This window comes from Schistocerca cancellata, chromosome 2 (genome assembly GCF_023864275.1).
Source record: "Schistocerca cancellata isolate TAMUIC-IGC-003103 chromosome 2, iqSchCanc2.1, whole genome shotgun sequence".
NCBI lineage: Eukaryota > Metazoa > Arthropoda > Insecta > Orthoptera > Acrididae > Schistocerca > Schistocerca cancellata.
In genome coordinates this window covers 754,949,812-754,973,874 of record NC_064627.1, presented here as the reverse complement: position 1 = coordinate 754,973,874, position 24,063 = coordinate 754,949,812, and the positions used below count along the sequence as shown (strand labels likewise).

General features: G+C 45.9%; 1 protein-coding gene across 1 annotated transcript in view; it reads left to right on the top strand.

The window, feature by feature from the left end:
• Positions 1–9,335: 9,335 nt before the first annotated feature.
• The window catches only part of LOC126162579 (uncharacterized), a 384,276-nt gene continuing 369,548 nt past the window's right edge, over positions 9,336–24,063 (top strand). The window contains exons 1-2 of the mRNA XM_049919174.1: positions 9,336–9,430; positions 9,622–9,878. Coding sequence (XP_049775131.1) covers positions 9,856–9,878 — 23 coding nt within the window. The 5' untranslated portion in view covers positions 9,336–9,430; positions 9,622–9,855. The remainder of the gene's footprint in view (positions 9,431–9,621; positions 9,879–24,063) is intronic.

Below are 24,063 nucleotides of genomic sequence, written 5' to 3'. Positions count from 1 at the left end.
GTTTTTCTCCTAGCGAACTGCTTCAATTCCTTATCGGAAGGCTATAAGACCTCAGTTACGTTACAGAAATGTAATTCATTGGACTGTATGGAATAGTAGGTAATACTGTTTTCATCTCGAATTGGAACAAAGTTTTTATGTGGGCTTTTATCGTTTAACAAGATCTGGTTATTCCGTGGATTTTTCCGTGACCTAATTTCAGTGTCTCATAGGTTCAAGTGGTAAGTCTGCGATAAATCTAACTAATTAAGACAAATTGTGGTTACAATTCGTGTGTAAGCTTTGCACATCAGGAGACAACGGTTCGTTGTCGCAAGTTATTAGGGACGCGGCACTATTTCAACTGGACAAGGTGTCCGAGGGAAGTCGAGCAATTATTGATAAGCGGTGGTCAACCCAAGTACAATGGGTCTCATATTGCTGCCCAGTTGTCATTGTTTTCGCAGGTTTTCTACATTTCCTCAGGTGATTGTCAGAGTCGTTTCTTCAACTACACCCCGCTATGGTCTTCCCATCCGATCCTTGTTCTTCTGTGCTTGTGCTCCACGTGTACCGACCGCTACGTTGATGATATTCCCCATTCCCATGATATTCTCTGAGGTACCTCCATTCCCCATTCCCATGATATACTCTGACATACCTCCATTCCCCACTCGTATTTCTTTCCTTCGGAAAATGTAGGTGAAAGCACAGGCCGTGGTCACCTTGAAGGAACCAGTATAGCATTCGCTGGAAGTGGTTTAAGTACACAGTTGTAACCCAATCAGCTGGGTCCAAATCCCGCTCTCTCCGAACACTAGTCCAATTACCCTCAACACTGCGCTACCTAGGTCGGGTGAACGTTGTAGAGTAATAGTATCAGAGAAATATTCTCGTAAAGGCCCTATTCGGCTTAATTACCAGCTCTTTTCCAATCACTGACAAGGATGGTGAATGACTTATTGCACAGATGAGTGCGTCAAATGTACTGTGATGTTTAGGTGAATGAAGGTTGAAAAACAGGTAGAGAAATAGATGCAATGTGTACCGAACTAGCAAATATACGTATAACTTTAAAAAAATAATAAAAAGACACTAGCAATTAATAGTGCTTTTGGACCCAAACACGGAACATCGTTCTGTCAGTTGATTTAAACTTATTAGTTGTTGGATAGGGAACCTATTTCGTGTAAGATCTCAGATAGCAAGGTCATATTTGCTCCTCAGGGTGAAATACAAAACGTTCAGTCACTGGGGCTATGCTGACTGGCTAATATCTAAGATCGTCCCAAAAAGATAAACCTAAGTCTCAGAAACGCGTCATGACTAATAAACACAAAGTCTTCAGGACTGTCTTCGGATTGTCTTTGTCGTTGCAACAGAACATAATTCTGTCACATTATCGGAATAAACCGATGCATTCTTGGTGTAGGTTGTAGACGTTGCATTACAGAGTCCAGTCTGGGCATAATGTGCACCTTTGTATATACATTAACATAGTGGAAAAGTCTAAATACCCTTAAACTCTTGTGCTGACGAGTGCAAATAGCGCTAGTACTAAACACCAGATTCACGTGCAGTGATCATGAAGTGCAAGATTAAAACTCTTCGTCGCTAAAGATGCTTCAAGTAAACTGACATGAAATGCATATGGCAGAACATTATTATATTGCGCCTATTCACTCGCACATACAGGAATGTCAGACTACCTGCACAGCATTAATGACACCTCCGGTTAACAGATCACGTACTGTGAATGGCTACCAGTGTCATCCTCTAACAATCGAGAAATAGCGGCTTTATGTTTTGGCCAAGTCATACAAAGCTTAGAGAATTAATTGCTTCTTCATGAAGTTATTCAAGAAACATTGTATCTGCATTTACATCTATACTCCGTAAGCCATCTTCTGGTGCGTGGTGGAGGGTACTTTATGTACCAAAGTCACTTGCCCCCTTTCCTGTCGCGAATGTTTCGCGGTAAGAATGATGATGATGATGATTGGTTTGTGGGGCGCTGAACTGTGCGGTCATCAGCGCGAATACCAAGTGCCAATTTTTACACAGTCCAACTTTTACGCAAACCAATCTAGCCACTGTCACGAATGACGAAGATGAAATGATGAGGACAACACAAACACTCAGTCTCCTGTCAGAGAAAATCCCCAACCCGACCGAGAATCGAACCCGGAACCCCGTGATCCAGGGGCAGAAATGCTAGCCACTAGACAGAGTGATTGAGGGTAAGCCTCCATGTGCTCTCGAATATTTCTTATTCTATCCTCATGATCTTTTGCGCAATACACGTAGAAGGATGCGATAAATTGGTTGACTTCTATAAGGACATACGCTTTCGTAACGTTAACATTACACTGTCTGGCACAAATCTCAGGCTAACGAGCAATATTTAAGTTCATGCCGAACCAGGATTCTGTAAGCTGCCTCCTTTGCAGATGGACTGCACTTCCTGAACATTCTTTCCATGAATCTCAGTCTGATATCTGCCTTACTTGCGATTAGTTTTATGTAGTCGTTCCATTTCAGATCGCTCCGTACTCCTAGACATTTTCTCGATGTCACTGCTTCCAGTGATCGTCCTCCAATCGTTCAGTCACTCAATAAAGGCTCTTTCTGTCTATTTATGAGCAATACGTAACAAGTGTTTACATTGCATTAAGTGTCCATCCTCTGCAAGTCTTTCTGCATTTTGCTTTAATTTTCTAACGTAGAGACTTCTCTGTACACAACAGTATCATCCGCGAAAAGCCTCACGGAAGTTCCAACAACAACCACTAGTTCATTTACAAAGAGCGTTCAGTAACTAACGAAACAGTTTTTTCTCGGCCAGTTTCGATTGAAAAAGTAAGAAATATATTGTGGGGCGCCAAGGAACATTACCGCTTCAGCCACTATTGTTTCATGAATTTCCAGTAAGTAGCGGCTCTTTGTGTAGCCTCAGTAAGGGGTCTATAGCGGAGGTGCGTTCTAAGCAGTTTCTTTTGGCGGAAAACCAAAGCGTCGCAGATGCTCATAGGCTCTTGTGTCTACGGAGACCTGGCAGTGAACAAAACCACGGTGAGTTGTTGGGCGAAGTGTCTGTCATCATCGCAACAATGTCGCGTAGGCCTGTCACATCTCCTGCCTGCCGGCTAGCTGCACACAGCTTTGACTCCTGCTCGTCCTATAACATTTCCTATAACACAGCCTGAAGCTATTTTATCATCAGAAGACTTCTCTCTGTTGTGAACAACATGCTGCGTTCTGTTCATTATAAACTCTTCAGTCCAATCACACAGCCTGACTCATATTCTGTACGCTCTTATTTTGTTCATTAGGCAGAAGTGCGGAACTGTAAAGAAAGCCTCCCGGAAGTCAAGGACCACGGCATCAACGTGGGAGCCGGTATCTAATGTCTGTTGGGTCTTGTGGGCGAATAGAGCTAGCTGGGTTTCACAGATTGGTAGAGGATAGAACAAGATCTAACAGAAGAAAAATATTATGACAGTCAGCTGCAAGATATAATGTCGAAGACACGATCACTTCTCTTTTCAGAATAGGTGGGAATAAACACTGTTTTGGAATGATGAGACATCACTGGGCCAGTGAGGCTCACTTCAGCTGTCGGGAAATATTTTATGTCCTGAGTCAAGAGGAGAAAAACGCAAATGGGTAAGCTCTATTCATCGTCGGTAATCGGATGTACGACGACTAATGGAACCCCTTAGGGAAATGTCAGTAAGGGATGGGAAGGAATACATAGTGTACTTAGTATATATGCCTGGAGGCCACATTCAACATGTTGAAGAGGCTATTCCGACAGCCACTGGGGGAATAGTGTGCAACCAACTACAGATTGTAGCACGCGTTGGAACAGTGTCCGTCCTCTGGGTTCCTGGGTCAAACTTGGATCATTCCAGCGACTGGCACAGAATGTTGAGAAGACCAGACTTCGTCACAGAGTTTCAACGAAACTTTCAAATTGCAGCATTGTCCCCAGAACAGATCGTGACACTCTCATTCTGAGTTGAGTGGAAGGATTGAACCAGGGACTTGGTAGGTTCTCTGAAAAGCTAGGCTGAAACTTCCTAGACTTGAGGTATGAGGTTGAGAACTGTATGGTCCCTTTAAATGAGTCACGTGTGCATTTCACATCAGAGAGTGCCATCCAGGCAGATGACTGCTTGTAGGGAGCACACAAAGGTCTTTCAGATAAAGGGACTCCCCATCCAGTGCAGATAATGATAGCTGTGGGGACACAGAAGTGTCAGTACAAGATCCAAGGAAATGCCTCCTGCAGACGAGAGTACTAAAATAGTAGTAGTTAACTGCCGAAGTATTTCCAACAAAGAGTCAGAGTTTGAACCGATCCTAATAAGTAGTGCAGCTCACACAATACAAGGTACAGAAACCTGGTTATCTCCTTGTCAGATTGCAGGGACAAGACTGAGTATCAAGGGTGGACATAAGCTTATACTCGGATCCTTCTATAGACCATCAGACTCACCCGCAAATATAACCGAAAACTTTAGAGAAAACCTAAGTTCACTAATAAGTTCCTCAATCATACCGTCATCATCAGAGGAGACTCTTATCATTCAACAATCAATTGGGAAAATTACAGATTTGTAAGTAATGGGCCTGACAAGACGTCCTTCGAAACATTATCAAATGCGTTCTCTGAGAACTATCTAGAACAAATTTTTCGGAATGCCACTCACGATGGAAATATATTGGATCAAACAGCAACTGACGTCTTTCAGGGCGTCCACAAAGAGGAAGTTGTAGCAACAATGATTACCAAAGTACGAAGGACAACTAAAACAAGTGAAAGGATACATATGTGTGTCGTTTCTCAATCAGCGACTAGTAATGTTTAGCGCTGGAGTGGAAAATATAGAAGAACTGTGGCTCAGATTTAGAAGAATAATTGACCATGAACATGATAGATACGTACCGGGTAAAACAGTTCATGCTAAGAGGAACCCTCCATTGTATATAGTCACTGTAAAAAAAACTGCTAAAGAAACAGAGACTGCTGCATAATGTGTAAGACAAAGCATATGGCTATATATACACTCCTGGAAATGGAAAAAAGAACACATTGACACCGGTGTGTCAGACCCACCATACTTGCTCCGGACACTGCGAGAGGGCTGTACAAGCAATGATCACACGCACGGCACAGCGGACACACCAGGAACCGCGGTGTTGGCCGTCGAATGGCGCTAGCTGCGCAGCATTTGTGCACCGCCGCCGTCAGTGTCAGCCAGTTTGCCGTGGCATACGGAGCTCCATCGCAGTCTTTAACACTGGTAGCATGCCGCGACAGCGTGGACGTGAACCGTATGTGCAGTTGACGGACTTTGAGCGAGGGCGTATAGTGGGCATGCGGGAGGCCGGGTGGACGTACCGCCGAATTGCTCAACACGTGGGGCGTGAGGTCTCCACAGTACATCGATGTTGTCGCCAGTGGTCGGCGGAAGGTGCACGTGCCCGTCGACCTGGGACCGGACCGCAGCGACGCACGGATGCACGCCAAGACCGTAGGATCCTACGCAGTGCCGTAGGGGACCGCACCGCCACTTCCTAGCAAATTAGGGACACTGTTGCTCCTGGGGTATCGGCGAGGACCATTCGCAACCGTCTCCATGAAGCTGGGCTACGGTCCCGCACACCGTTAGGCCGTCTTCCGCTCACGCCCCAACATCGTGCAGCCCACCTCCAGTGGTGTCGCGACAGGCGTGAATGGAGGGACGAGTGGAGACGTGTCGTCATCAGCGATGATTGTCGCTTCTGCCTTGGTGCCAATGATGGTCGTATGCGTGTTTGGCGCCGTGCGGGTGAGCGCCACAATCAGGACTGCATACGACCGAGGCACACAGGGCCAACACCCGGCATCATGGTGTGGGGAGCGATCTCCTACACTGGCCGTACACCACTGGTAATCGTCGAGGGGACACTGAATAGTGCACGGTACATCCAAACCGTCATCGAATCCATCGTTCTACCATTCCTAGACCGGCAAGGGAACTTGCTGTTCCAACAGGACAATGCACGTCCGCATGTATCCCGTGCCACCCAACGTGCTCTAGAAGGTGTAAGTCAACTACCCTGGCCAGCAAGATCTCCGGATCTGTCCCCCATTGAGCACCACTGGTGATCGTCGAGGGGACACTGAATAGTGCACGGTACATCCAAACCGTCATCGAATCCATCGTTCTACCATTCCTAGACCGGCAAGGGAACTTGCTGTTCCAACAGGACAATGCACGTCCGCATGTATCCCGTGCCACCCAACGTGCTCTAGAAGGTGTAAGTCAACTACCCTGGCCAGCAAGATCTCCGGATCTGTCCCCCATTGAGCATGTTTGGGACTGGATGAAGCGTCGTCTCACGCGGTCTGCACGTCCAGCACGAACGCTGGTCCAACTGAGGCGCCAGGTGGAAATGGCATGGCAAGCCGTTCCACAGGACTACATCCAGCATCTCTACGATCGTCTCCATGGGAGAATAGCAGCCTGCATTGCTGCGAAAGGTGGATATACACTGTACTAGTGCCGACATTGTGCATGCTCTGTTGCCTGTGTCTATGTGCCTGTGGTTCTGTCAGTGTGATCATGTGATGTATCTGACCCCAGGAATGTGTCAATAAAGTTTCCCCTTCCTGGGACAATGAATTCACGGTGTTCTTATTTCAATTTCCAGGAGTGTAGAAAGATGCTCAATGACTTGCGTTTTTAAGTCAAGAGGACAAAGCGTGAAGCCTTCGTCGACTGCCGCAGTAGAATACTATTGAACAAAATTCACAAGAACACAGGAGAGATGTAAAGTCTATTCGTGTTGCCAAAGTTAAGTGTCCAGACACTCATGGACTAGACAGGGCCAGAAATTGAGGGTAGCAGTCAGAAAAGTTTTCTTCATTTTCACCCATTGGGCACCTTTTCCTTCGGAACTCTCCAATGCTTTTTCCTCCATCACAGGATCAGCTTAAGATGAACAGTAGTCCCTCGGAGTATAGCTGATACTTTTATTTTTGTTCTGGAGCCGGATGTCCGTGTTCTCTCTTGAGGCGTAGGTTTCCCCAAGGGAGCAGGTGGTATGTAACCCGTAAAGCAGAATTACCAGCGACATCGTTAGAGTCACAATTCCGTACTCACGTCATCGAAGATGACAAGAGTGACAGGCAGGAAGAAATAATAAACGAACGAGTGGCTCAATTGAAGCAAGAAAGGCCAGATACAGATGCAGAATTTACTCCTGTTTCTGATCGACTTGTGTGTGCCTACATCAGGCGCTTAGGGAATAACAAATCCCCCGGTCCTGACAAGATCCGTGTCCCACGCCTGAAACACCTGCCTCCCAACGCAATCACCTACCTCACCACACTATACAACCAGTGCCTTTTCCTAACCTACTTCCCAAAAGCCTGGAAAACTGCTCAAGTCGTAACCCTACCTAAACCCAATAAGAACCTTATCCTTCCACGAAACTATAGACCCATCTCACTCCTGTGCTTTCCAGGCAGAGTACTAGAGTGCTTGATCCTCAGCGCCCTATACAAATTCCGCGAGACAATAACAGAATCATCCCTGAGCAGTTTGGATTCCGTCCTGAACATAGCACCATCCATCATCCCTGCGCCTGGTGGAACACATATGCAGGGCCAGAGACCGGAAACACAGCACAGGAGCAGTCTTTCTCGATATCGAGAAAGCATTCGACAAAGTCTGACATGATGGCTTAATATATAAGTTATCCGAGTTAGGCATTCCAGGAAATATCATCAGCATGACTGACTTGTTTCTGGCGGGGAGGCAGTACTGCGTCAGGTGCAGCAAACGTGTAAGCGCGATCAGGGACGCTATGGCAGGAGTTCCGCAGGGCTCAGTTCTTGGCCCCATATTATACTCGCTATACATAAACGACGTGCCAAAGTCGGCAGGAGATGAGATAGCGCTGTATGCCGATGACACGGCGGTTTACATGAGTAGCAGCAACCTCAATTTCATAACAAAAAAGCTGCAGGAGCACTTGGGCGAAATCGTAAAATGGTGCAATATTTGGAAAATAAAGATAAATCCTGGAAAGTCCGTAGCAGTCATGCAAACGAGGAAACTGACCCCCCCAAACAGACGTATTTTTGTAGCTGAAAAAGAAATAGAATGGAGTGGCTCAGCTACATACCTAGGCCTTGAACTAGACAAACTCTTAACTTTCGCAAAGCAGATAAACAGGTCCAGAGGTAAAGGCTACACTGCTTTCATCCAAATGCACCCACTCTTAAAAGATGGAGGACTCAGCATAGAAATGAAACTTATATTATACAGGACAGTTATCCTGCCAAGTATTTTATATGGATCGGAAGTTTGGTCCATGGCAGCCGACGGGCATCTGCAAAAAATTCAGAGACTCCAAAACAGAATCCTGCGCGTCATCGCCGACGCAGACCGCTACACACCAAACACACACATTAAGGACCTCTTAGAGAAACCATCCATCTATACCTATATCAAAAGAAAATCAGAAAAACTCTATGAAAAGGCACCTACTTCGACCCACTAACTAATAAATCAGTTAGGATCTCATTATCCTGATGCTACAGACAAGCGTCCAATATCAACATTAACCAGAGAATTGAGGGCATAACAGTTACAGACAAAACAGGCAGACACGCAAACATGATTTAGATAAACTACAAAAGCTATTCCTCTAAATATAATACAGCTATATTGGAAGTCAGACGGGCAAAGCCCTGTGGTGCTTCGGTGGAACATTAATATGGTTAATCAACAGCAACCCATAAGTGAAGCGTCTCTGTCAAATAATATGGCATATTGATTAATGCGCTGGGATTGCATCCGAAACGAGAGGGTTTCATTTGCCCGGGCCGGTCGTCAAGCTTTTCCATCGTTTCCCGGAATTGTTTAACGCGAATTGTGGAATCGTTCCCTAGAAAAGACCGCGGCTCATCTTCGTGTAATCCGAACTTGTGTTTCGTCCTTTAATGACCTCATTGTCAATGAAACATTATTGTTTAATCTCCCTACCTTACTCCTCTCCCTCCCTCTCTCCCTCTGTCACTCGTGTGACCCGCACGATACCGCCCCTCCTCGGATCCATCTCTGACAATGCCGAAGGGATACCGAAGTAGAATGCGGCCGGGAAGCGTGAGCCAAGAGGAAGTGGTCGGTGACAAAGCAATGTCACGGGGTCCGCGTAAGAGCACGCGCTGTTTTGCCGACAGGTGAAGCTGTGGGGGGGAAGAGGGGGGGGGGGGGTACGGTAGAGGCATGGAGGGGGGTGGGGCGAGGCGCCGCGGGTGAAAGTGCAACTCCTTGAGAAGGACGCGCGCGCACCAACTCGGTTAGTTGGCCACTTCCACCGGCCGGTGACATGACTACTCTTCACTAGCCAGCCGCCGGTCAGACGCTGCCGCAGCCGCCGCCTTCACAAAGTGCGTGTCCACGACTCACTCTCGCTCTCGCTAGTACCTACTTCGCTTTGCATCTCGTCACCTCCCACGGTTCACTTGCTTCTCTACTCTTTTTTTTCCGAAGAAGCATCGTGCATGCCACATATTTCATTCTCTAAATTCTCACCTCTGTTCTCATCCAGTCTAAGCAGGATTGTTTCCTTTCGTTTCAGTCGAGGTCAGCGGGAAACCGAGTGACTCGTGAGTCCGCGCGCGTTTCTCTGCGTTATCGCTCCGGCGCGGCGTCCACTCTCGCAGTCTGGTGTCGGTGGCTCGACAGGAAAAGTTTCTCGCCCGCGGGACTTGCGCGACTAGTTCCACCCATTTTCTTTCCCCGGCTACTACCTCGCCTACTTCGGACGTCGCCGAAGAAGTCTTCATCGTCCTTCCTGCCGACGACGCGGGAAATGAAGTCCGCGGCACTTCTCAGGTGAGTTGCTGGCTGCTCGCTCATTAACGCAAATTACACAGCCCCTATGGGCCGTGCGAATCCATTATAGGTACCCATGTGCGAGTGCTCAGCCCACTTCACACGCCAGTCAGGAAATTATTATAAAGATAATGCGATCTGTACAGACATCTGGGACGAGAAGCGGTACTACAAGTGTTACATTGTTCGTAATGTACACGGACTTCGCAGAGAAGTAGGATTATAGACCATTTCAGCTGCTACATGTTGCGGTCCACGTTTGAGATTTTCCGCCAGGTCGGATTAAAGGAAGACGCCGAATCACTTCAAGGCGTGCTGCTGGATTTGTGATCAGTCGGTTCGATGTTTTACCGGAGGGTTAGGCTATTTCTGTCGGGGAAGTTTAAAGAAGCAGCATTTACGACAGACTACAGAGCGATTCTACAGCCTCTGACGTCCATGTTACGAAGGGACCGTTAGGCCAAAATAAGGGAAATTAGGGCTCATACAGAGGCAAATAGGCATGTTTTTACTCGCCCCATTTCCAAATGGTACAAGAAATGGAATGACCGGAAATGGTACAAAGTACTCTCCGCCATTTAAATGCAGAGGTTTCGGAGGATGTACGTTGATTTACACACCATCACATACAAAAATCTCGCTGTCCTATGTGGCAAATATGAGATGTTAGTGAGAGAATTGTTGCGCTACAGCATGCCTTGGTGGCTGTGTGGGTATCAGTGTTCAAATCAAAAATTCCCTAATTCGGTACCCAGGCGATCCAAGGATTTTATCGTTGCGGTCAGCTTCGGCTATGCTCCATTGGACCCGTCTCAGGGTTGGTTCGAAAACATGTCGGGCAGTATGAGTATAAAGTTTTCTGTGGTTTTCCTAAATCACTTAGGTAATTACCGGCATGGTGCCTTCGAGGGTACCGCGTCAACATACTGCGCAACCTTGTCGAATCCAAGCCAGCGCCCCAACTCTTAAAGACGTTGATGTCGTTAGAATATTGAACTCCAAGCTTTCTTCGCTCCCTCTGGTAGTGCTCTGGAAAATACCGGGATGTACAGTCCCGCATATTTTACGCTTAAGTGCAATGCCTCATATGATTTGCCAGATGGGCGAGTTCTTAAGGTCGAAGGAAATTTTTCATTCATCTTAACTGGTTAGAGTCACAATCACAAGTAACATGTAAAGTCGGCCGAAAGATTGTTCTTTCAACTACGAACTAAATTTTGTTGGAATTCTCCCAAGGCAGTCTGTCTGCCATCTTCCTTTCTCACAACCAGTTTTAAGCGAACGGTTTAAACCGCTCCGTGTCCGCAATTTTAGAGAGCTTGCTATTGCTGCCTGTTCCTGTGATTGCTCACCAATCGTGTAATCAAACAATAATTGGTCTCTCTTTGTGTTTATGCGCTATTCGTTACATTCAGTTTATGTTGACTGTTAACTACCATTCCCTCGACCAAGTGGGGTATTCCGGCATTTTGCTACAACTTTATTTCAAGAATAGCTTCACGAAGCGTCCGATGTTATCCCCCAATTTCATTTATTATATCGCTAACTATATCGGCTTTGTAACACTCCCTTGGTGTACACCCGAAACTACCGGTATTTTCATATCGCACGAGTTCTCCCAAAACCATTGTTGAATTCGGTTTACTAGGTTAGTCGTAGAGCAGGTCCTGTATTCCACAAACATATATTTTCTTTGGTAGAGGGCAGAACTATCTCTAACGCCTTCCAGAAGTCAATAAACACGATGTGAGCCTGGGCGTCGATGTCTTCTGTTGCTTTTGGATCGCTTGGACGAACAGACTGATGTCTGCAAAGAAGCCAGAATAAGCAATATGGAACCCTCCTCCGAAGATTTAAAGTATCATTGGATGTTCTTTCCAGTATATTAAGGCATTTCAATAGACAAAAATTATATTTCGATTGCTGATATCTCCAATAAAGATTTCAAAAGTAATTAAGACAAATGTCCGCTTCCAGATGTGGAATGACAACTAATTTCTACAAGACAAAGTAAAGTTCATATCTGGAATGATTTGTGTTTTAGTGTTTATATTATGTTCAACGCTATGCGTTGTTTTTACAAATGCCCTGTATAGCTTCGCTTTTGAACAGGTTCATCGCAGCAATCCGATGCGCAAGCTGAACTAACGGTCTGTAACTACCTCTAAGGAATACATCGTAGACTAACTCTAGAAACAACTGCAATGGGCAGTCGCCCATTCTTTTTATTTTTGAGTGGTTATTCTTCGAACCGGTTTCATGCATTCCACCATGCTTTCCTCTCCTGTGTCAACTTTGTCTCAGAATAGCACTTACATCAAACGTCCTCTGTTATTTATTGGATGTGTTCCAATCTCTGTCTTCCCCTACACTTTTCTCATTCTACAGCTCCCTCTAGTAGCACGGAAGTTGTTCCCTGACGTCGAAACACATGTCTTATCATCCTATCCCTTTTTACTGCCAGTGTTCTTCATATGTTCATTTCCTCACCGATTCTGTTGAGAACCTCCTCACTCAAAATGTGATCACCGCAATATTCAAAATTCATTCGACCATGAAAGTAAAGTTACTCGACTTCCTTAGCAAAATGCATCGCAAAATGACCAACTAACGAAATTGGAAAGAATTTATTTAATCGTGAGGATTGGCGTCTTACCCTGTTGAAGTTTGTTTCGACTTACACCTAGTTGTCCGATATTCAGTCTTAACAGTGTAGGCAGAATGTTGTGTTTCTGTGTTACTAGTCGGTTCATTATGAAAGAAGCGAGAGAATGAAACCTAGTGTCCGTACATAATCTAATCCCAGAGAAAATCGCCAGGGCATCCCTAGAGGCCGGCCCGAGTGGCCGAGCGGTTCTAGGCGCTACAGTCTGGAACCGAGCGACCGCTACGGTCGCAGGTTCGAATCCTGCCTCGGGTATGGATGTGTGTGATGTCCTTAGGTTAGTTAGGTTTAAGTAGTTCTAAGTTCTAGGGGACTGATGACCTCAGCAGTTAAGTTCCATAGTGCTCAGAGCCATCTGAACCATCCCTAGAGTTAGGAGTCAGGTGTGCTACAGGGAAGTGTTATTCTCTATATACGTAAATGATTTGGCGAATTGAGTGGGCAGCAATCTCAGGCTGTCTGCTGATGGTGCTGTGGTATACGGCAAGGTGTCGACGTTGATTGACTGTAGGAGGATACAAGATGACTTAGACAAAATTCCTAATTGGTGCGACGAATGTGAAAAACGTAATTTAATGCGAATGAATAGGAAAAACAAACCCGCAATGTACGGATAGAGCTTTAGTAGTGTCCTGATTGACACAATCACGTCATATAAATATCTGGGCGTAACTTTGCAAAGCGATATGAAATGGAATGAGCATGTGAGGATTAGGGTACGAAAGGCAAATGGTCGATTTCGGTCTGTTGGGAGAATTCTAGGAAAGTCTGGATCATCTGTAACGCAGACCGCATATAGGACGCTAATGCGACCTGTTCTTGAATACTGTTCGAGTGTTTGGGATCCGTACCGGGTCGAATTAAGGAAAGACATCGAAGAAATTCAGAGGCGGGATCTAAATTTGTTACTGCTAGATTCGAACAATATGCAAGTGTTATGCAGATGCTTCGGGAGCGAAAATGGGAATCCCTAGAGGGAAGGCGCCGTTCTTTCCGAGGAATACTACTGAGAACATTTAGAGAACCGCCATATGAAGCTGACTGCAGAATGATTATGTTGCCTTCAACACACATCGCGAGCAAGATCCACGAAAATAAGATACGGGGAATTAGGGCTAGTACGGAGGAATATAGTCAGTACGGAGTACCCTCCACCATGCGCCGTGAGGTGGATTGCGGTGAATCGATGTAGCTGTACCTGTAGATGTAGATGTAGAGTTAATAGCTGGTTAGTTCATAACGGTTCACGCTCATCATCAGTCACGGTATGTCCTTATCCATTAAACGCCAAGGGGAGATTTTGAATTTAAATCAGTATTTTTGCGTACAGTCACCCTTCCCTGTGATACTGAGGCCGGGCACCATCTGCCGATAGCAACTTTGGCTAGACGTCTACAGGACGCTTAGAAACTTACTGGGTCCATCTTTTCGTCAGTAAATGAAAGATTGCAGCGTAAAACTGCTGCTTGGTTTATGACAAATTCCATCCCGTTACCTGTAACGAAAATTGGATTGCAGCATTATTAACAGCACATCAATTGTAGCGGCCTATACCAAACGAGTTCTGGCATGCATAGCACGCCGCCTTCAAGGCAAACGGGCGGCGGCTGGAATAGCATCAGAGCAGTATCAGAATTCACCCGGCTGCAAAGACTGCAACCTCGACATTTCGTCAGGAGCGGGGCGCTGCAACAGGCATGCTCACTAGCCAACAAAGGCGTAACACACCCACCAGGAAACACACCAGAGAGTGTACACTTGTCGAGGTGGTGACACTCTCACTGCCAACATCATCAGTGGCTGAATAATTCGTGATCGTTAGACAGAGAGATTTCGTTAAGGAAGAAGAGTATATTGCTTCGAAACTTCGTCATAGTCCGGCTCAAGATGTCTGAAATCCAAAAGGATTGCTAAATAGTGGTATAGGTCGGTGATCAAAAGAAAATATTGCGAAAAGCACTGCTGTTTGCTGGTAATACAGGCAACAAACCACTGCTGAGTGACTGAAGGGAAGTTCACAACGGCTGAGGTAATATACTCGATGCAGTTAATAATAGCTTGTATTAGAAATAGATAAATACGAAATTATTCAAAGAAAAAAGTTTAATGGTACGCCTCCGAAATCAGCCAGAGCAACTAAAATTCTGAGTGCAGCACTAGGAAGCGATTTGGAGTGGAATGAGCACATAGAATCAGTTATTTTGCGAACAAATTAACGACTTACATGACCTACGAGAAATCTAAGGCACAGTTAATCAGACGCGGAGGAGACCATGCAAAAGACTTTCGCTCGCCGTTTCAGACCTCCCGACAGTTAGAGTTAAGGCATGGTCAGGTTTGTCGATGTTGTCAAGCAGGAGATGCGCGATCTGCTGTAATTTTTTTATTTATATTAGGGACTGAAGACCCACGTGAAATCTTCTTTATTTGGATTGATTACTTGTTCCGACTAACAATCCAGTCGTCTTCAGCTCGCAAAACGTTCTTGAGTAGTGTTGGTGTAATTACAGCTTCACACTGCGTTAAAATCTTTCTTAAAATGACAGCATCCATACATGACGTAATTAAACACAGCTTTTCATCTTTCATGGCCATGATCATAAAACAAAGATGTTTTGTTTTACAACTTACTGACACAATCATTATCAGTTTATTTTGAGGCCATAGTTCAATTACATTGGTCACAAACAATGAAAAACTGTTTGTCATTGTGTCACGTATGGATGTTATCATTTCAACGAATGTTTTACTATCTGCAGAAGGATAAATTGTTAGCCGAAACAAGTAATCAGTCCAAATAAAGAAGATTTCATGTGTGATCTTGATTTCATAGGTTTTCTATACCTAACTTAAATTAAGGGACGAGACTGAATGAATTGTGATACTTGTTGCTGGATCGGTAATCAGGCAGTCTAGTTACGGAGAAGCTAAGAGATTTCTAGAAGAAAGTAGCCATTATTTTGAATAAACTCGGCTGCGCAAGTTTAGAGAGTCAGTATTCAGGGCAGGATTCAGAACGGCTCTACCGCATGTAACGTACATCTCGTCGGAAGGCCAACACTGTAAGGTAATGGAGAACATGTAGCGTATACAATCAGCCGTTTCGACGTGTCATTCACAAGTAGAACATGAATAGGAAAGACAAATAAGGTACGAAGTACTGTCTGCCATGAATTCTACAGTATACACTTGCATTAAGATGAGGCACCTCTCGTTCATACCTCATAAATCGGAAATGATGCGAAATTTCTTTTAAGCCCTGCGACCGCTGCCCGTGAAGTTGAGATTGTTGTGTAGAATGTGTTAGATGATCGTATTTGTATAATAATATTCTGTTTCTGATTTGCATACACGTTACTCGAGTTCGGGTTTTCCTTTACAGTGCAGTACATTACGAAATTCCGACCATCACTTGCCTTTTTTCGTGCATCATTTCCACATCGAAAGAAGAAACTAACATGGTAACAAATTCCAGATGGCGTTAACAGATAGTGGACAGAAATTAAAATCGGAGAATGTAACTTAAGCTGTAAGTTCTAAAATCAAAGACAGAGATGCGTTCTTTGTCCATTGCGATATTAGCACTGAGTATTGCCACGTTGAACCGTTTGTATTTGCCCCACTTAAGCGGATTCTTTCAATGCTTAATTTTTCTTTGTGAGAAGGAAATTTATTATCACATGAGGAGCAACTCCTTTTATTCGTATCAAATATGCTTCGATTTGTCAAATACTTCAACGCATCACTTACTGGCTCGTCACAATACGCCAGTCACTACTCTTGATGAACCGTGGTATCGTGTTGAAGCTGCATGGGCAGCTGTACCTGTACACGCCATCCAAGCTCTGACTCAAAGCCCAGGCGTATCAAGGCCGTTATTACGGCCAGAGGTGGTTGTTCTGGGTACTGATTTCTCAGGATCTATGCACCCAAATTGCGTGAAAATGTAATCACATGTCAGTTCTAATATAATATATTTGTCCAATGAATACCCGTTTATCATCTGCATCTTCTTGGTGCAGCAATTTTAATGGCCAGTAGTGTGTTTCAAACTGCTATATCTCTTTTACTACACTCCTGGAAATTGAAATAAGAACACCGTGAATTCATTGTCCCAGGAAGGGGAAACTTAATTGACACATTCCTGGGGTCAGATACATCACAAGATCACACTGACAGAACCACAGGCACATACACACAGGCAACAGAGCATGCACAATGTCGGCACTAGTACAGTGTATATCCACCTTTCGCAGCAATGCAGGCTGCTATTCTCCCATGGAGACGATCGTAGAGATGCTGGATGTAGTCCTGTGGAACGGCTTGCCATGCCATTTCCACCTGGCGCCTCAATTGGACCAGCGTTCGTGCTGGACGTGCAGACCGCGTGAGACGACGCTTCATCCAGTCCCAAACATGCTCAATGGGGGACAGATCCGGAGATCTTGCTGGCCAGGGTAGTTGACTTACACCTTCTAGAGCACGTTGGGTGGCACGGGATACATGCGGACGTGCATTGTCCTGTTGGAACAGCAAGTTCCCTTGCCGGTCTAGGAATGGTAGAACGATGGGTTCGATGACGGTTTGGATGTACCGTGCACTATTCAGTGTCCCCTCGACGATCACCAGTGGTGTACGGCCAGTGTAGGAGATCGCTCCCCACACCATGATGCCGGGTGTTGGCCCTGTGTGCCTCGGTCGTATGCAGTCCTGATTGTGGTGCTCACCTGCACGGCGCCAAACACGCATACGACCATCATTGGCACCAAGACAGAAGCGACTCTCATCGCTGAAGACGACACGTCTCCATTCGTCCCTCCATTCACGCCTGTCGCGACACCACTGGAGGCGGGCTGCACGATGTTGGGGCGTGAGCGGAAGACGGCCTAACGGTGTGCGGGACCGTAGCCCAGCTTCATGGAGAAGGTTGCGAATGGTCCTCGCCGATACCCCAGGAGCAACAGTGTCCCTAATTTGCTGGGAAGTGGCGGTGCGGTCCCCTACGGCACTGCGTAGGATCCTACGGTCTTGGCGTGCATCCGTGGGTCGCTGCGGTCCGGTCCCAGGTCGACGGGCACGTGCAGCTTCCGCCGACCACTGGCGACAACATCGATGTACTGTGGAGACCTCACGCCCCACGTGTTGAGCAATTCGGCGATACGTCCACCCGGCCTCCCGCATGCCCACTATACGCCCTCGCTCAAAGTCCGTCAACTGCACATACGGTTCACGTCCACGGTGTCGCGGCATGCTACCAGTGTTAAAGACTGCGATGGAGCTCCGTATGCCACGGCAAACTGGCTGACACTGACGGCGGCGGTGCACAAATGCTGCGCAGCTAGCGCCATTCGACGGCCAACACCGCGGTTCCTGGTGTGTCCGCTGTGCCGTGCGTGTGATCATTGCTTGTACAGCCCTCTCGCAGTGTCCGGAGCAAGTATGGTGGGTCTGACACACCGGTGTCAATGTGTTCTTTTTTCCATTTCCAGGAGTGTAGTTTCAAAAGAGGCGTGTTATTGGTCAGCGATTCATTTTACCTGTCTTAGACTCATAGAACTGTAGATATGGTAGGCAACAATCGTTGCTTTGTTTAACGTGTAGCTGCCGGTGGTCACAGGAATAGCCATTCGGTCAGCCAGTAGCAGAGTTAAGCAAGCAGTATTTTCTGGTCGTGCGGCTGGATCATTGAGGTACGTAGCTGCTGACAGAACTCACACCACCAGCGTCGCTAGCACTCAAACGTACTGAGCAGGATGTGCGGAACACTGCGTCGTAAAGCTGGAACTCACGTGACAAAATATAAACAACCTGAGGCAGATTACATATGAACTATTAAATACCAGAGTTAGTCTAAAGTCAATGGGAACTTGGATGCTCGGGGATTTATGGTTCAAATGGCTCTGAGCACTATACGACTTAACTTTTGAGGTCATCAGTCGCCTAGAACTTAGAACTAATTAAACCTAACTAACCTAAGGACATCGCACACATCCATGCCCGAGGCAACATTCGAACCTGCGACCGTAGCGGTCGCTCGGTTCCAGACTGTAGCGCCCAGAACCGCACAGCCACTCCGGCCGGCTCCGGAATTTATCTTGATAGTTTTACAGCTAGCTGATAGATGGTAGTAAATGAGAGAGAAGCTGACTGCCTCAGTTGGGAGTTGCACCAATTATATGGTTGCTATTACGTGACGAACTATTTAATTGAAAGTCATGTATTGAAAAGAAAAAGGAAGTAAGACTAGGATTTAACATCGAGTCGATGACGAGTTCGTTGAAGACGGAAGATAAGAATTCATAATGAGATATGCCTCTGAAATCCGATGTTGAGCTTATCGATGGGCTGTGGAACGGAGCGATAGAAACGGGAGACGTGCAGCGAACTTTTAAAGTCGACTTCGTGGAAAGTTTGTGGCAGAGTCTCGATCGAGCTTGAGTGAAAGGTTATAATCGGTAGTAGAAGAGGATTTCAGGGAGTCTTCGAGCAGAACAATAGTGTGTAGACGAGGAAGGGGAGAATGGAAAGGAAGGAAGCAAGTTTAGGGTGGAACGTTCCGTCGATAACGAGGTCATTAGAGGCATATACATGCTAGTATTGGAGGAGAATATAGAAGGAAATCGGCCGTGTCCTTCCAAAAGAAGCATCCCGGTATTTGCCTGGAGCGATTTAAGAAAATCACGGAAACCTACCGAGCGGTTCTAGGCACTTCAGTCCGGAACCGCGCTGCTGATACGGTCGCAGGTTCGAATCCTACCTCGGGCATGAATGTATGTGATGTCCTTAGGTTGGTTAGGTTTAATTAGTTCTAAGTCTAGGGGACTGATAACCTCGATGTTAAGTCCCATAGTGCTTAGAGCCATTTTTTAACGGAAACCTAAATATGGATGGCCGGACGGGATTTGAGACGTCGTCCTACCGAAAACGAGTCGAAAGCCTGCGCCACCACGCATGGTGGCAGGCGGGAGGTGGGGCTGGTGGAGAGAGTGTCAGACGTGATGGCCACTGTTAAGCGTAGGTGGACACTGAAGTTGTTCGTGCTGAGGAAAATTCACGAGAAAAACTTTATACACCATAAGACAACGCTTCTTCTTTTAGAGGGAATTGAGGCTGTTTTTGACGTGGATGATCGTTAGATCAAGCGTAATCAATAAGCGAAGTTGACAAGAGTTTATAGAAAAAAAGTAACACTCCATAAACAACTCTACCTCTTGGACGTTATTCCCGTTAACTATCGATATATGCGTCTTGAGCGAATTTCACAGATTTGTTCTCGGGATACAATCCGAGTAAACTTGTCGATGGATGCTGCCGTTTCGGCAAATTCATTCCTTGCCATCTCTTAGTGAAGGCAGAAGATAGAATGAAACTTCCTGGAACGTTGCAATACACTAACCAGTTTATTCAACTTACATCCCGAGAAGATCTCATCAATTATTCCTTTTATGTTATTATGCAGGCAGAAACGTATATTGTTCTCCGAGGAGTTTTTGTGGGAATGGGGCTGGAATGAGAGGTTAGTAAAATCTGACCGAATATACAGTCTCTACATCAGACGTCTAGATGTGATAGATTACATCATGGGGAACAAATTCTGTTCGAGATAAAAAGTTCCCTGACGCTTTCCAGCGGCGCTAAGCATCCTTTTGCATTTGTTCTAACCCTGGGAGGTGGCAGGGTACAGGCACACAGCAGCATTCACGTACCGTGCGTGTTGTCTGCAATTCAGTTATCTACACCACATGTAAGCGGATAGGCCCAGCAAAATTAAAGTTTCCAATTCGCTTCTAAAATATTTATCTCCACTTAGAGACCCTCTTTTTAAGTTTTTCTTGTTGAAAATCACTCTATCAGTTTACTGTGGTAGATAGTATGAAGCATACCTGGTTAGTAAACCCTGCTAGTTCGGTGAAATCTTTCCGTCCTGAGACCAGCGTATACTTAAGCATGCCCAGCGCAGCCAGGAAGCATGAGTGAACGTTTTGTCCCTAACGAAAGTTGTTCCCCTGGACATTATCTATCAACCCAAGCCGTTCGAGATTAAGACTTTGAAAGCGACTCTATGTAGATATAAAATACGATGAAGCGGTCAGAATGATCTCAGTGATGCTAGTACCTGATATTTAAATAACAGTTAAGTCTCTTCCGTCGTGGATAACAGCAAGCGGAACGACTTTATTTTAGCTGCTAAAGGCAAATTCGCAATGGAAAGAGATGGATGTCGCAGAGACGCCGGAGATTATTTCAGGCTGGTGTCGTGTTGTGACTTTGGCGAAACGTCGCCGACACGCAATGGAAGTAAACATGCGAACAGTTTGTTCTTTGTACTTTTGCCTCTGATGGCACAGTGCTGCACAGTTTCGGGTATTCCACCTTCATTCTAACGAATGAACCACTCTATTTCATTCGTGGAAATATGTTTCCCCTCTCGTCAACCAGTGCACTTTTTATGCTTTTACTTACGAAAGAAAGTGTAATCAACAACTATTCCGTTTATAGTAAACAATGACGCAGCAAAAAAAGCGCGCGGTGGCGCAGACGCACGCGATCGCGGTGTTACGCGGTCGTTTCCAGGACCCGCCACGGCGGCGCTAGCGCGGGGCCAGGTGGGCAGCGGGCGACCCCTTTCCTTTCGCTGCGGCGACATTACTTTCCTCGCCTCGGCTCGGCTCGGCTTTCACTCGCGGCCAATTTTCAATGTCTCGTCGGACGGGCCGCGCGCCGTGCGCCGATTATGGAGATGGCCGCGAGATAGCAGCACGGGCGCTTCGGGCAGCAGCACCGGAGAAAACCTCCAGCCCACATACTGTACGTATCGGCCAGCGCCCGGAGATCAGTCGAGAGGACGTTTTGCCTCTGTTTATACTCTCGTAAAGAAAAGTCGGGGAACCACCAAAAGTGACACTCCGTAAATGGCATGACTCTAACGCTGACTGAATATGACAATGTCACGATATGTGGGACAACGTGAACAGCTGCTCAAGGGAGCAGAATGTGTTTATAAATTAAAAAGTGAAATATCAGTCTCACCGATGCGCTGCAGTACTGGATAGGAAGCGTTATTTTAATATACACTTATGAGCCAAAGCTGCTTAATAGCATGCTGGTCCTCATTTAAAACAATACAGAAGCGACTCTGCGTGTAATGAATTCGACTAGTGCTTAGCAGATTTCCGGAGAAATTTTGGAAACAGATGTCTAGCACAGGTCACACAATTCGCGTAAATTACTGGCCGATGGTTTCTGAGCAGGGAGCTGTAGTCCAATCGCGTCCAGATGTTTTCCAAAAGGCTCATATGAGACGAATTTGGTGGTCAATGCATCAACGTAAGTGCACTATATTGCTCCCTAAACTGCTGTATCGCGACTCTGGATTTGTGAGATAGACGATCAGACTGCTGAAACATCGGTAAAGGCATCAAGCATGTAACGTTAACGTAGTCCAAAGCTGTCATAGTGCCTTTGATTACATTAAACTCTCGCAAATCCAATCCGGCCTCCCCGTAATCCGGTCTCTAGTCACTCAAGCAGAAACAGCGCACAGAACAATGGTTTGTCGTGTCCAACAATGCTAATAGTTAGTTACAATGTTAAACAACACTGTACAAATCTGAAATTGTGGATTTCTGTACAGTTCAGTATCATAGCTTCCAAAAGGAAACACTTTACACTAGCAGAAACTCGAAATTTTAGATAAGCTGAGCCGAGGTTCTCCGAAGAGAGACATTGCTGCTGAGTGCAGTGTAGGACGACATCAGAATGGAAGATGTTATTCGACAGCACGCAACACAAATGGACAGCGAACTAGGAAAACGGAAGGTTATGCAGAAGACTGAGAATGAAGAACTGGGCAAAAGCTCTTTATTCATGGTTCGTACAACAACGCAGTATAGGAATTCCAGTCAGTGGTCCGATAATAAAGGAAAAAGTAATTGAGTTTAAGAAATAACTTTTAAGTAGTTTGCTACAAACGAGGGTTCACTGCCAAATCGGAAAAATCGACATGCCTTGTGGCACACTTAACAACTAGGAATGAACGGATTAGCGAGAGTCGATCGTACTTTCACGTGGAAGCCTAGGTGAACACGTCCCCATAGCATAATACTGCCCCCATGGGCCTCTAACTGTCAAGCGGTCCTTTTTTTGAGATGTCGTTCGCCTGGATGGCGGCCTATCCGGACCCGACAATCGACCTAATGTATCTAGACAAGTGATTTATCCGACCACGCGATACATTCCCATTGATCCACAGTCCAGTCTCGATGATCCCAGTGTTCATTGCAGTCGCAGTTCATGATATCGTTGCATCAACGTGCGAACACTTATGGGTCGTTTTCTATAAAACTCCATGTTCCACAATGTGCTCTGTACGGTGCGCTCCGAAACACTTGCCTCTGCACCAGCACTGTATTCTCTCGTCAGATCTGTCTCAGATCTCCAACTAACCTGCTTTGCAGAACAGGTAAGCCTCCAACTTCCACGTTCTGTGACGATGCGTGGACACTATCGTCTACTCCCTGTTCCACCGTTCTTCGACTACTTTTCATAGACACTCACTACAGCAGCAAGCGAACGGCCGACCAGCCTTGCCGTTTCCGAGACGCACTTTGCCAGGCTCTGGGTCATAAAAATTTGCCCTTTGCCAAAGTCGCTTGTGTCAGCGGATTTCCCCATTTGCGGCCGCATCGTCGCTAGAATGGTTCTCCGTTCGTCTCTGCTCCGCTTACATGTTTTCGTTACTGTGTTACGTGACCTCAACACCACCAGGCGGTATTCAGTGTCATGGTGGGCAGTCATCTGTGTGTTTTGCGCAGCTGCTTTCCCACTCTTGCAAAAATTTTAAGAAAATCGTATTTAAGTACCATCAAGACCTGCTGATATAAATGAACATTCACTCAATACCACTTTTTGTCAACCGATCATCACCATCTTGTAATATGAAATTATTTACATCCGCCTGTATGATTTTATTCTTGTTATAGTGTCAAAAAATTAAATTAAAGACCATGCTACGTCACTGAACGACTCACTTACTTTTACTGGCCACACAAACTGGCCTCACTCAGTGCAGCCTTCCACACCTTCCTGTCAGGTGCATCTTTGTCTCCCAGACCCGGTATCTGCATGTCTCCCGTGGTATTACCCCTCCATCACGTTCTCGGCCGTTCTGGTGGTCTCCTTCCTTCGGATTCTCCATCCATTATTGCTTTTATTACAATGTTCTCCCTTCTCCTCCTCACATTTCATTACCACCTGAGTCTTTTAGTTTTCACACTTCCTACGATGTCAGGTAGTGTGTATAATTGTCTGAGTTCTCTTTCCTCCCTTATTCCCCACTGTTCATTTTCTTTCACTGGTCCATACGTTTTTCTCAGTACTTTATTTTCAACAACACGCTGTTGGTTTCGTGATGGTCTGATATATTCTTATTTTTGTCTCCCTGAATACTAACTTACACCTTACGATGTTATGTATAGCTCCTAAATATCTTCGCTCCCGGTATGAATTCTCGTTACGATT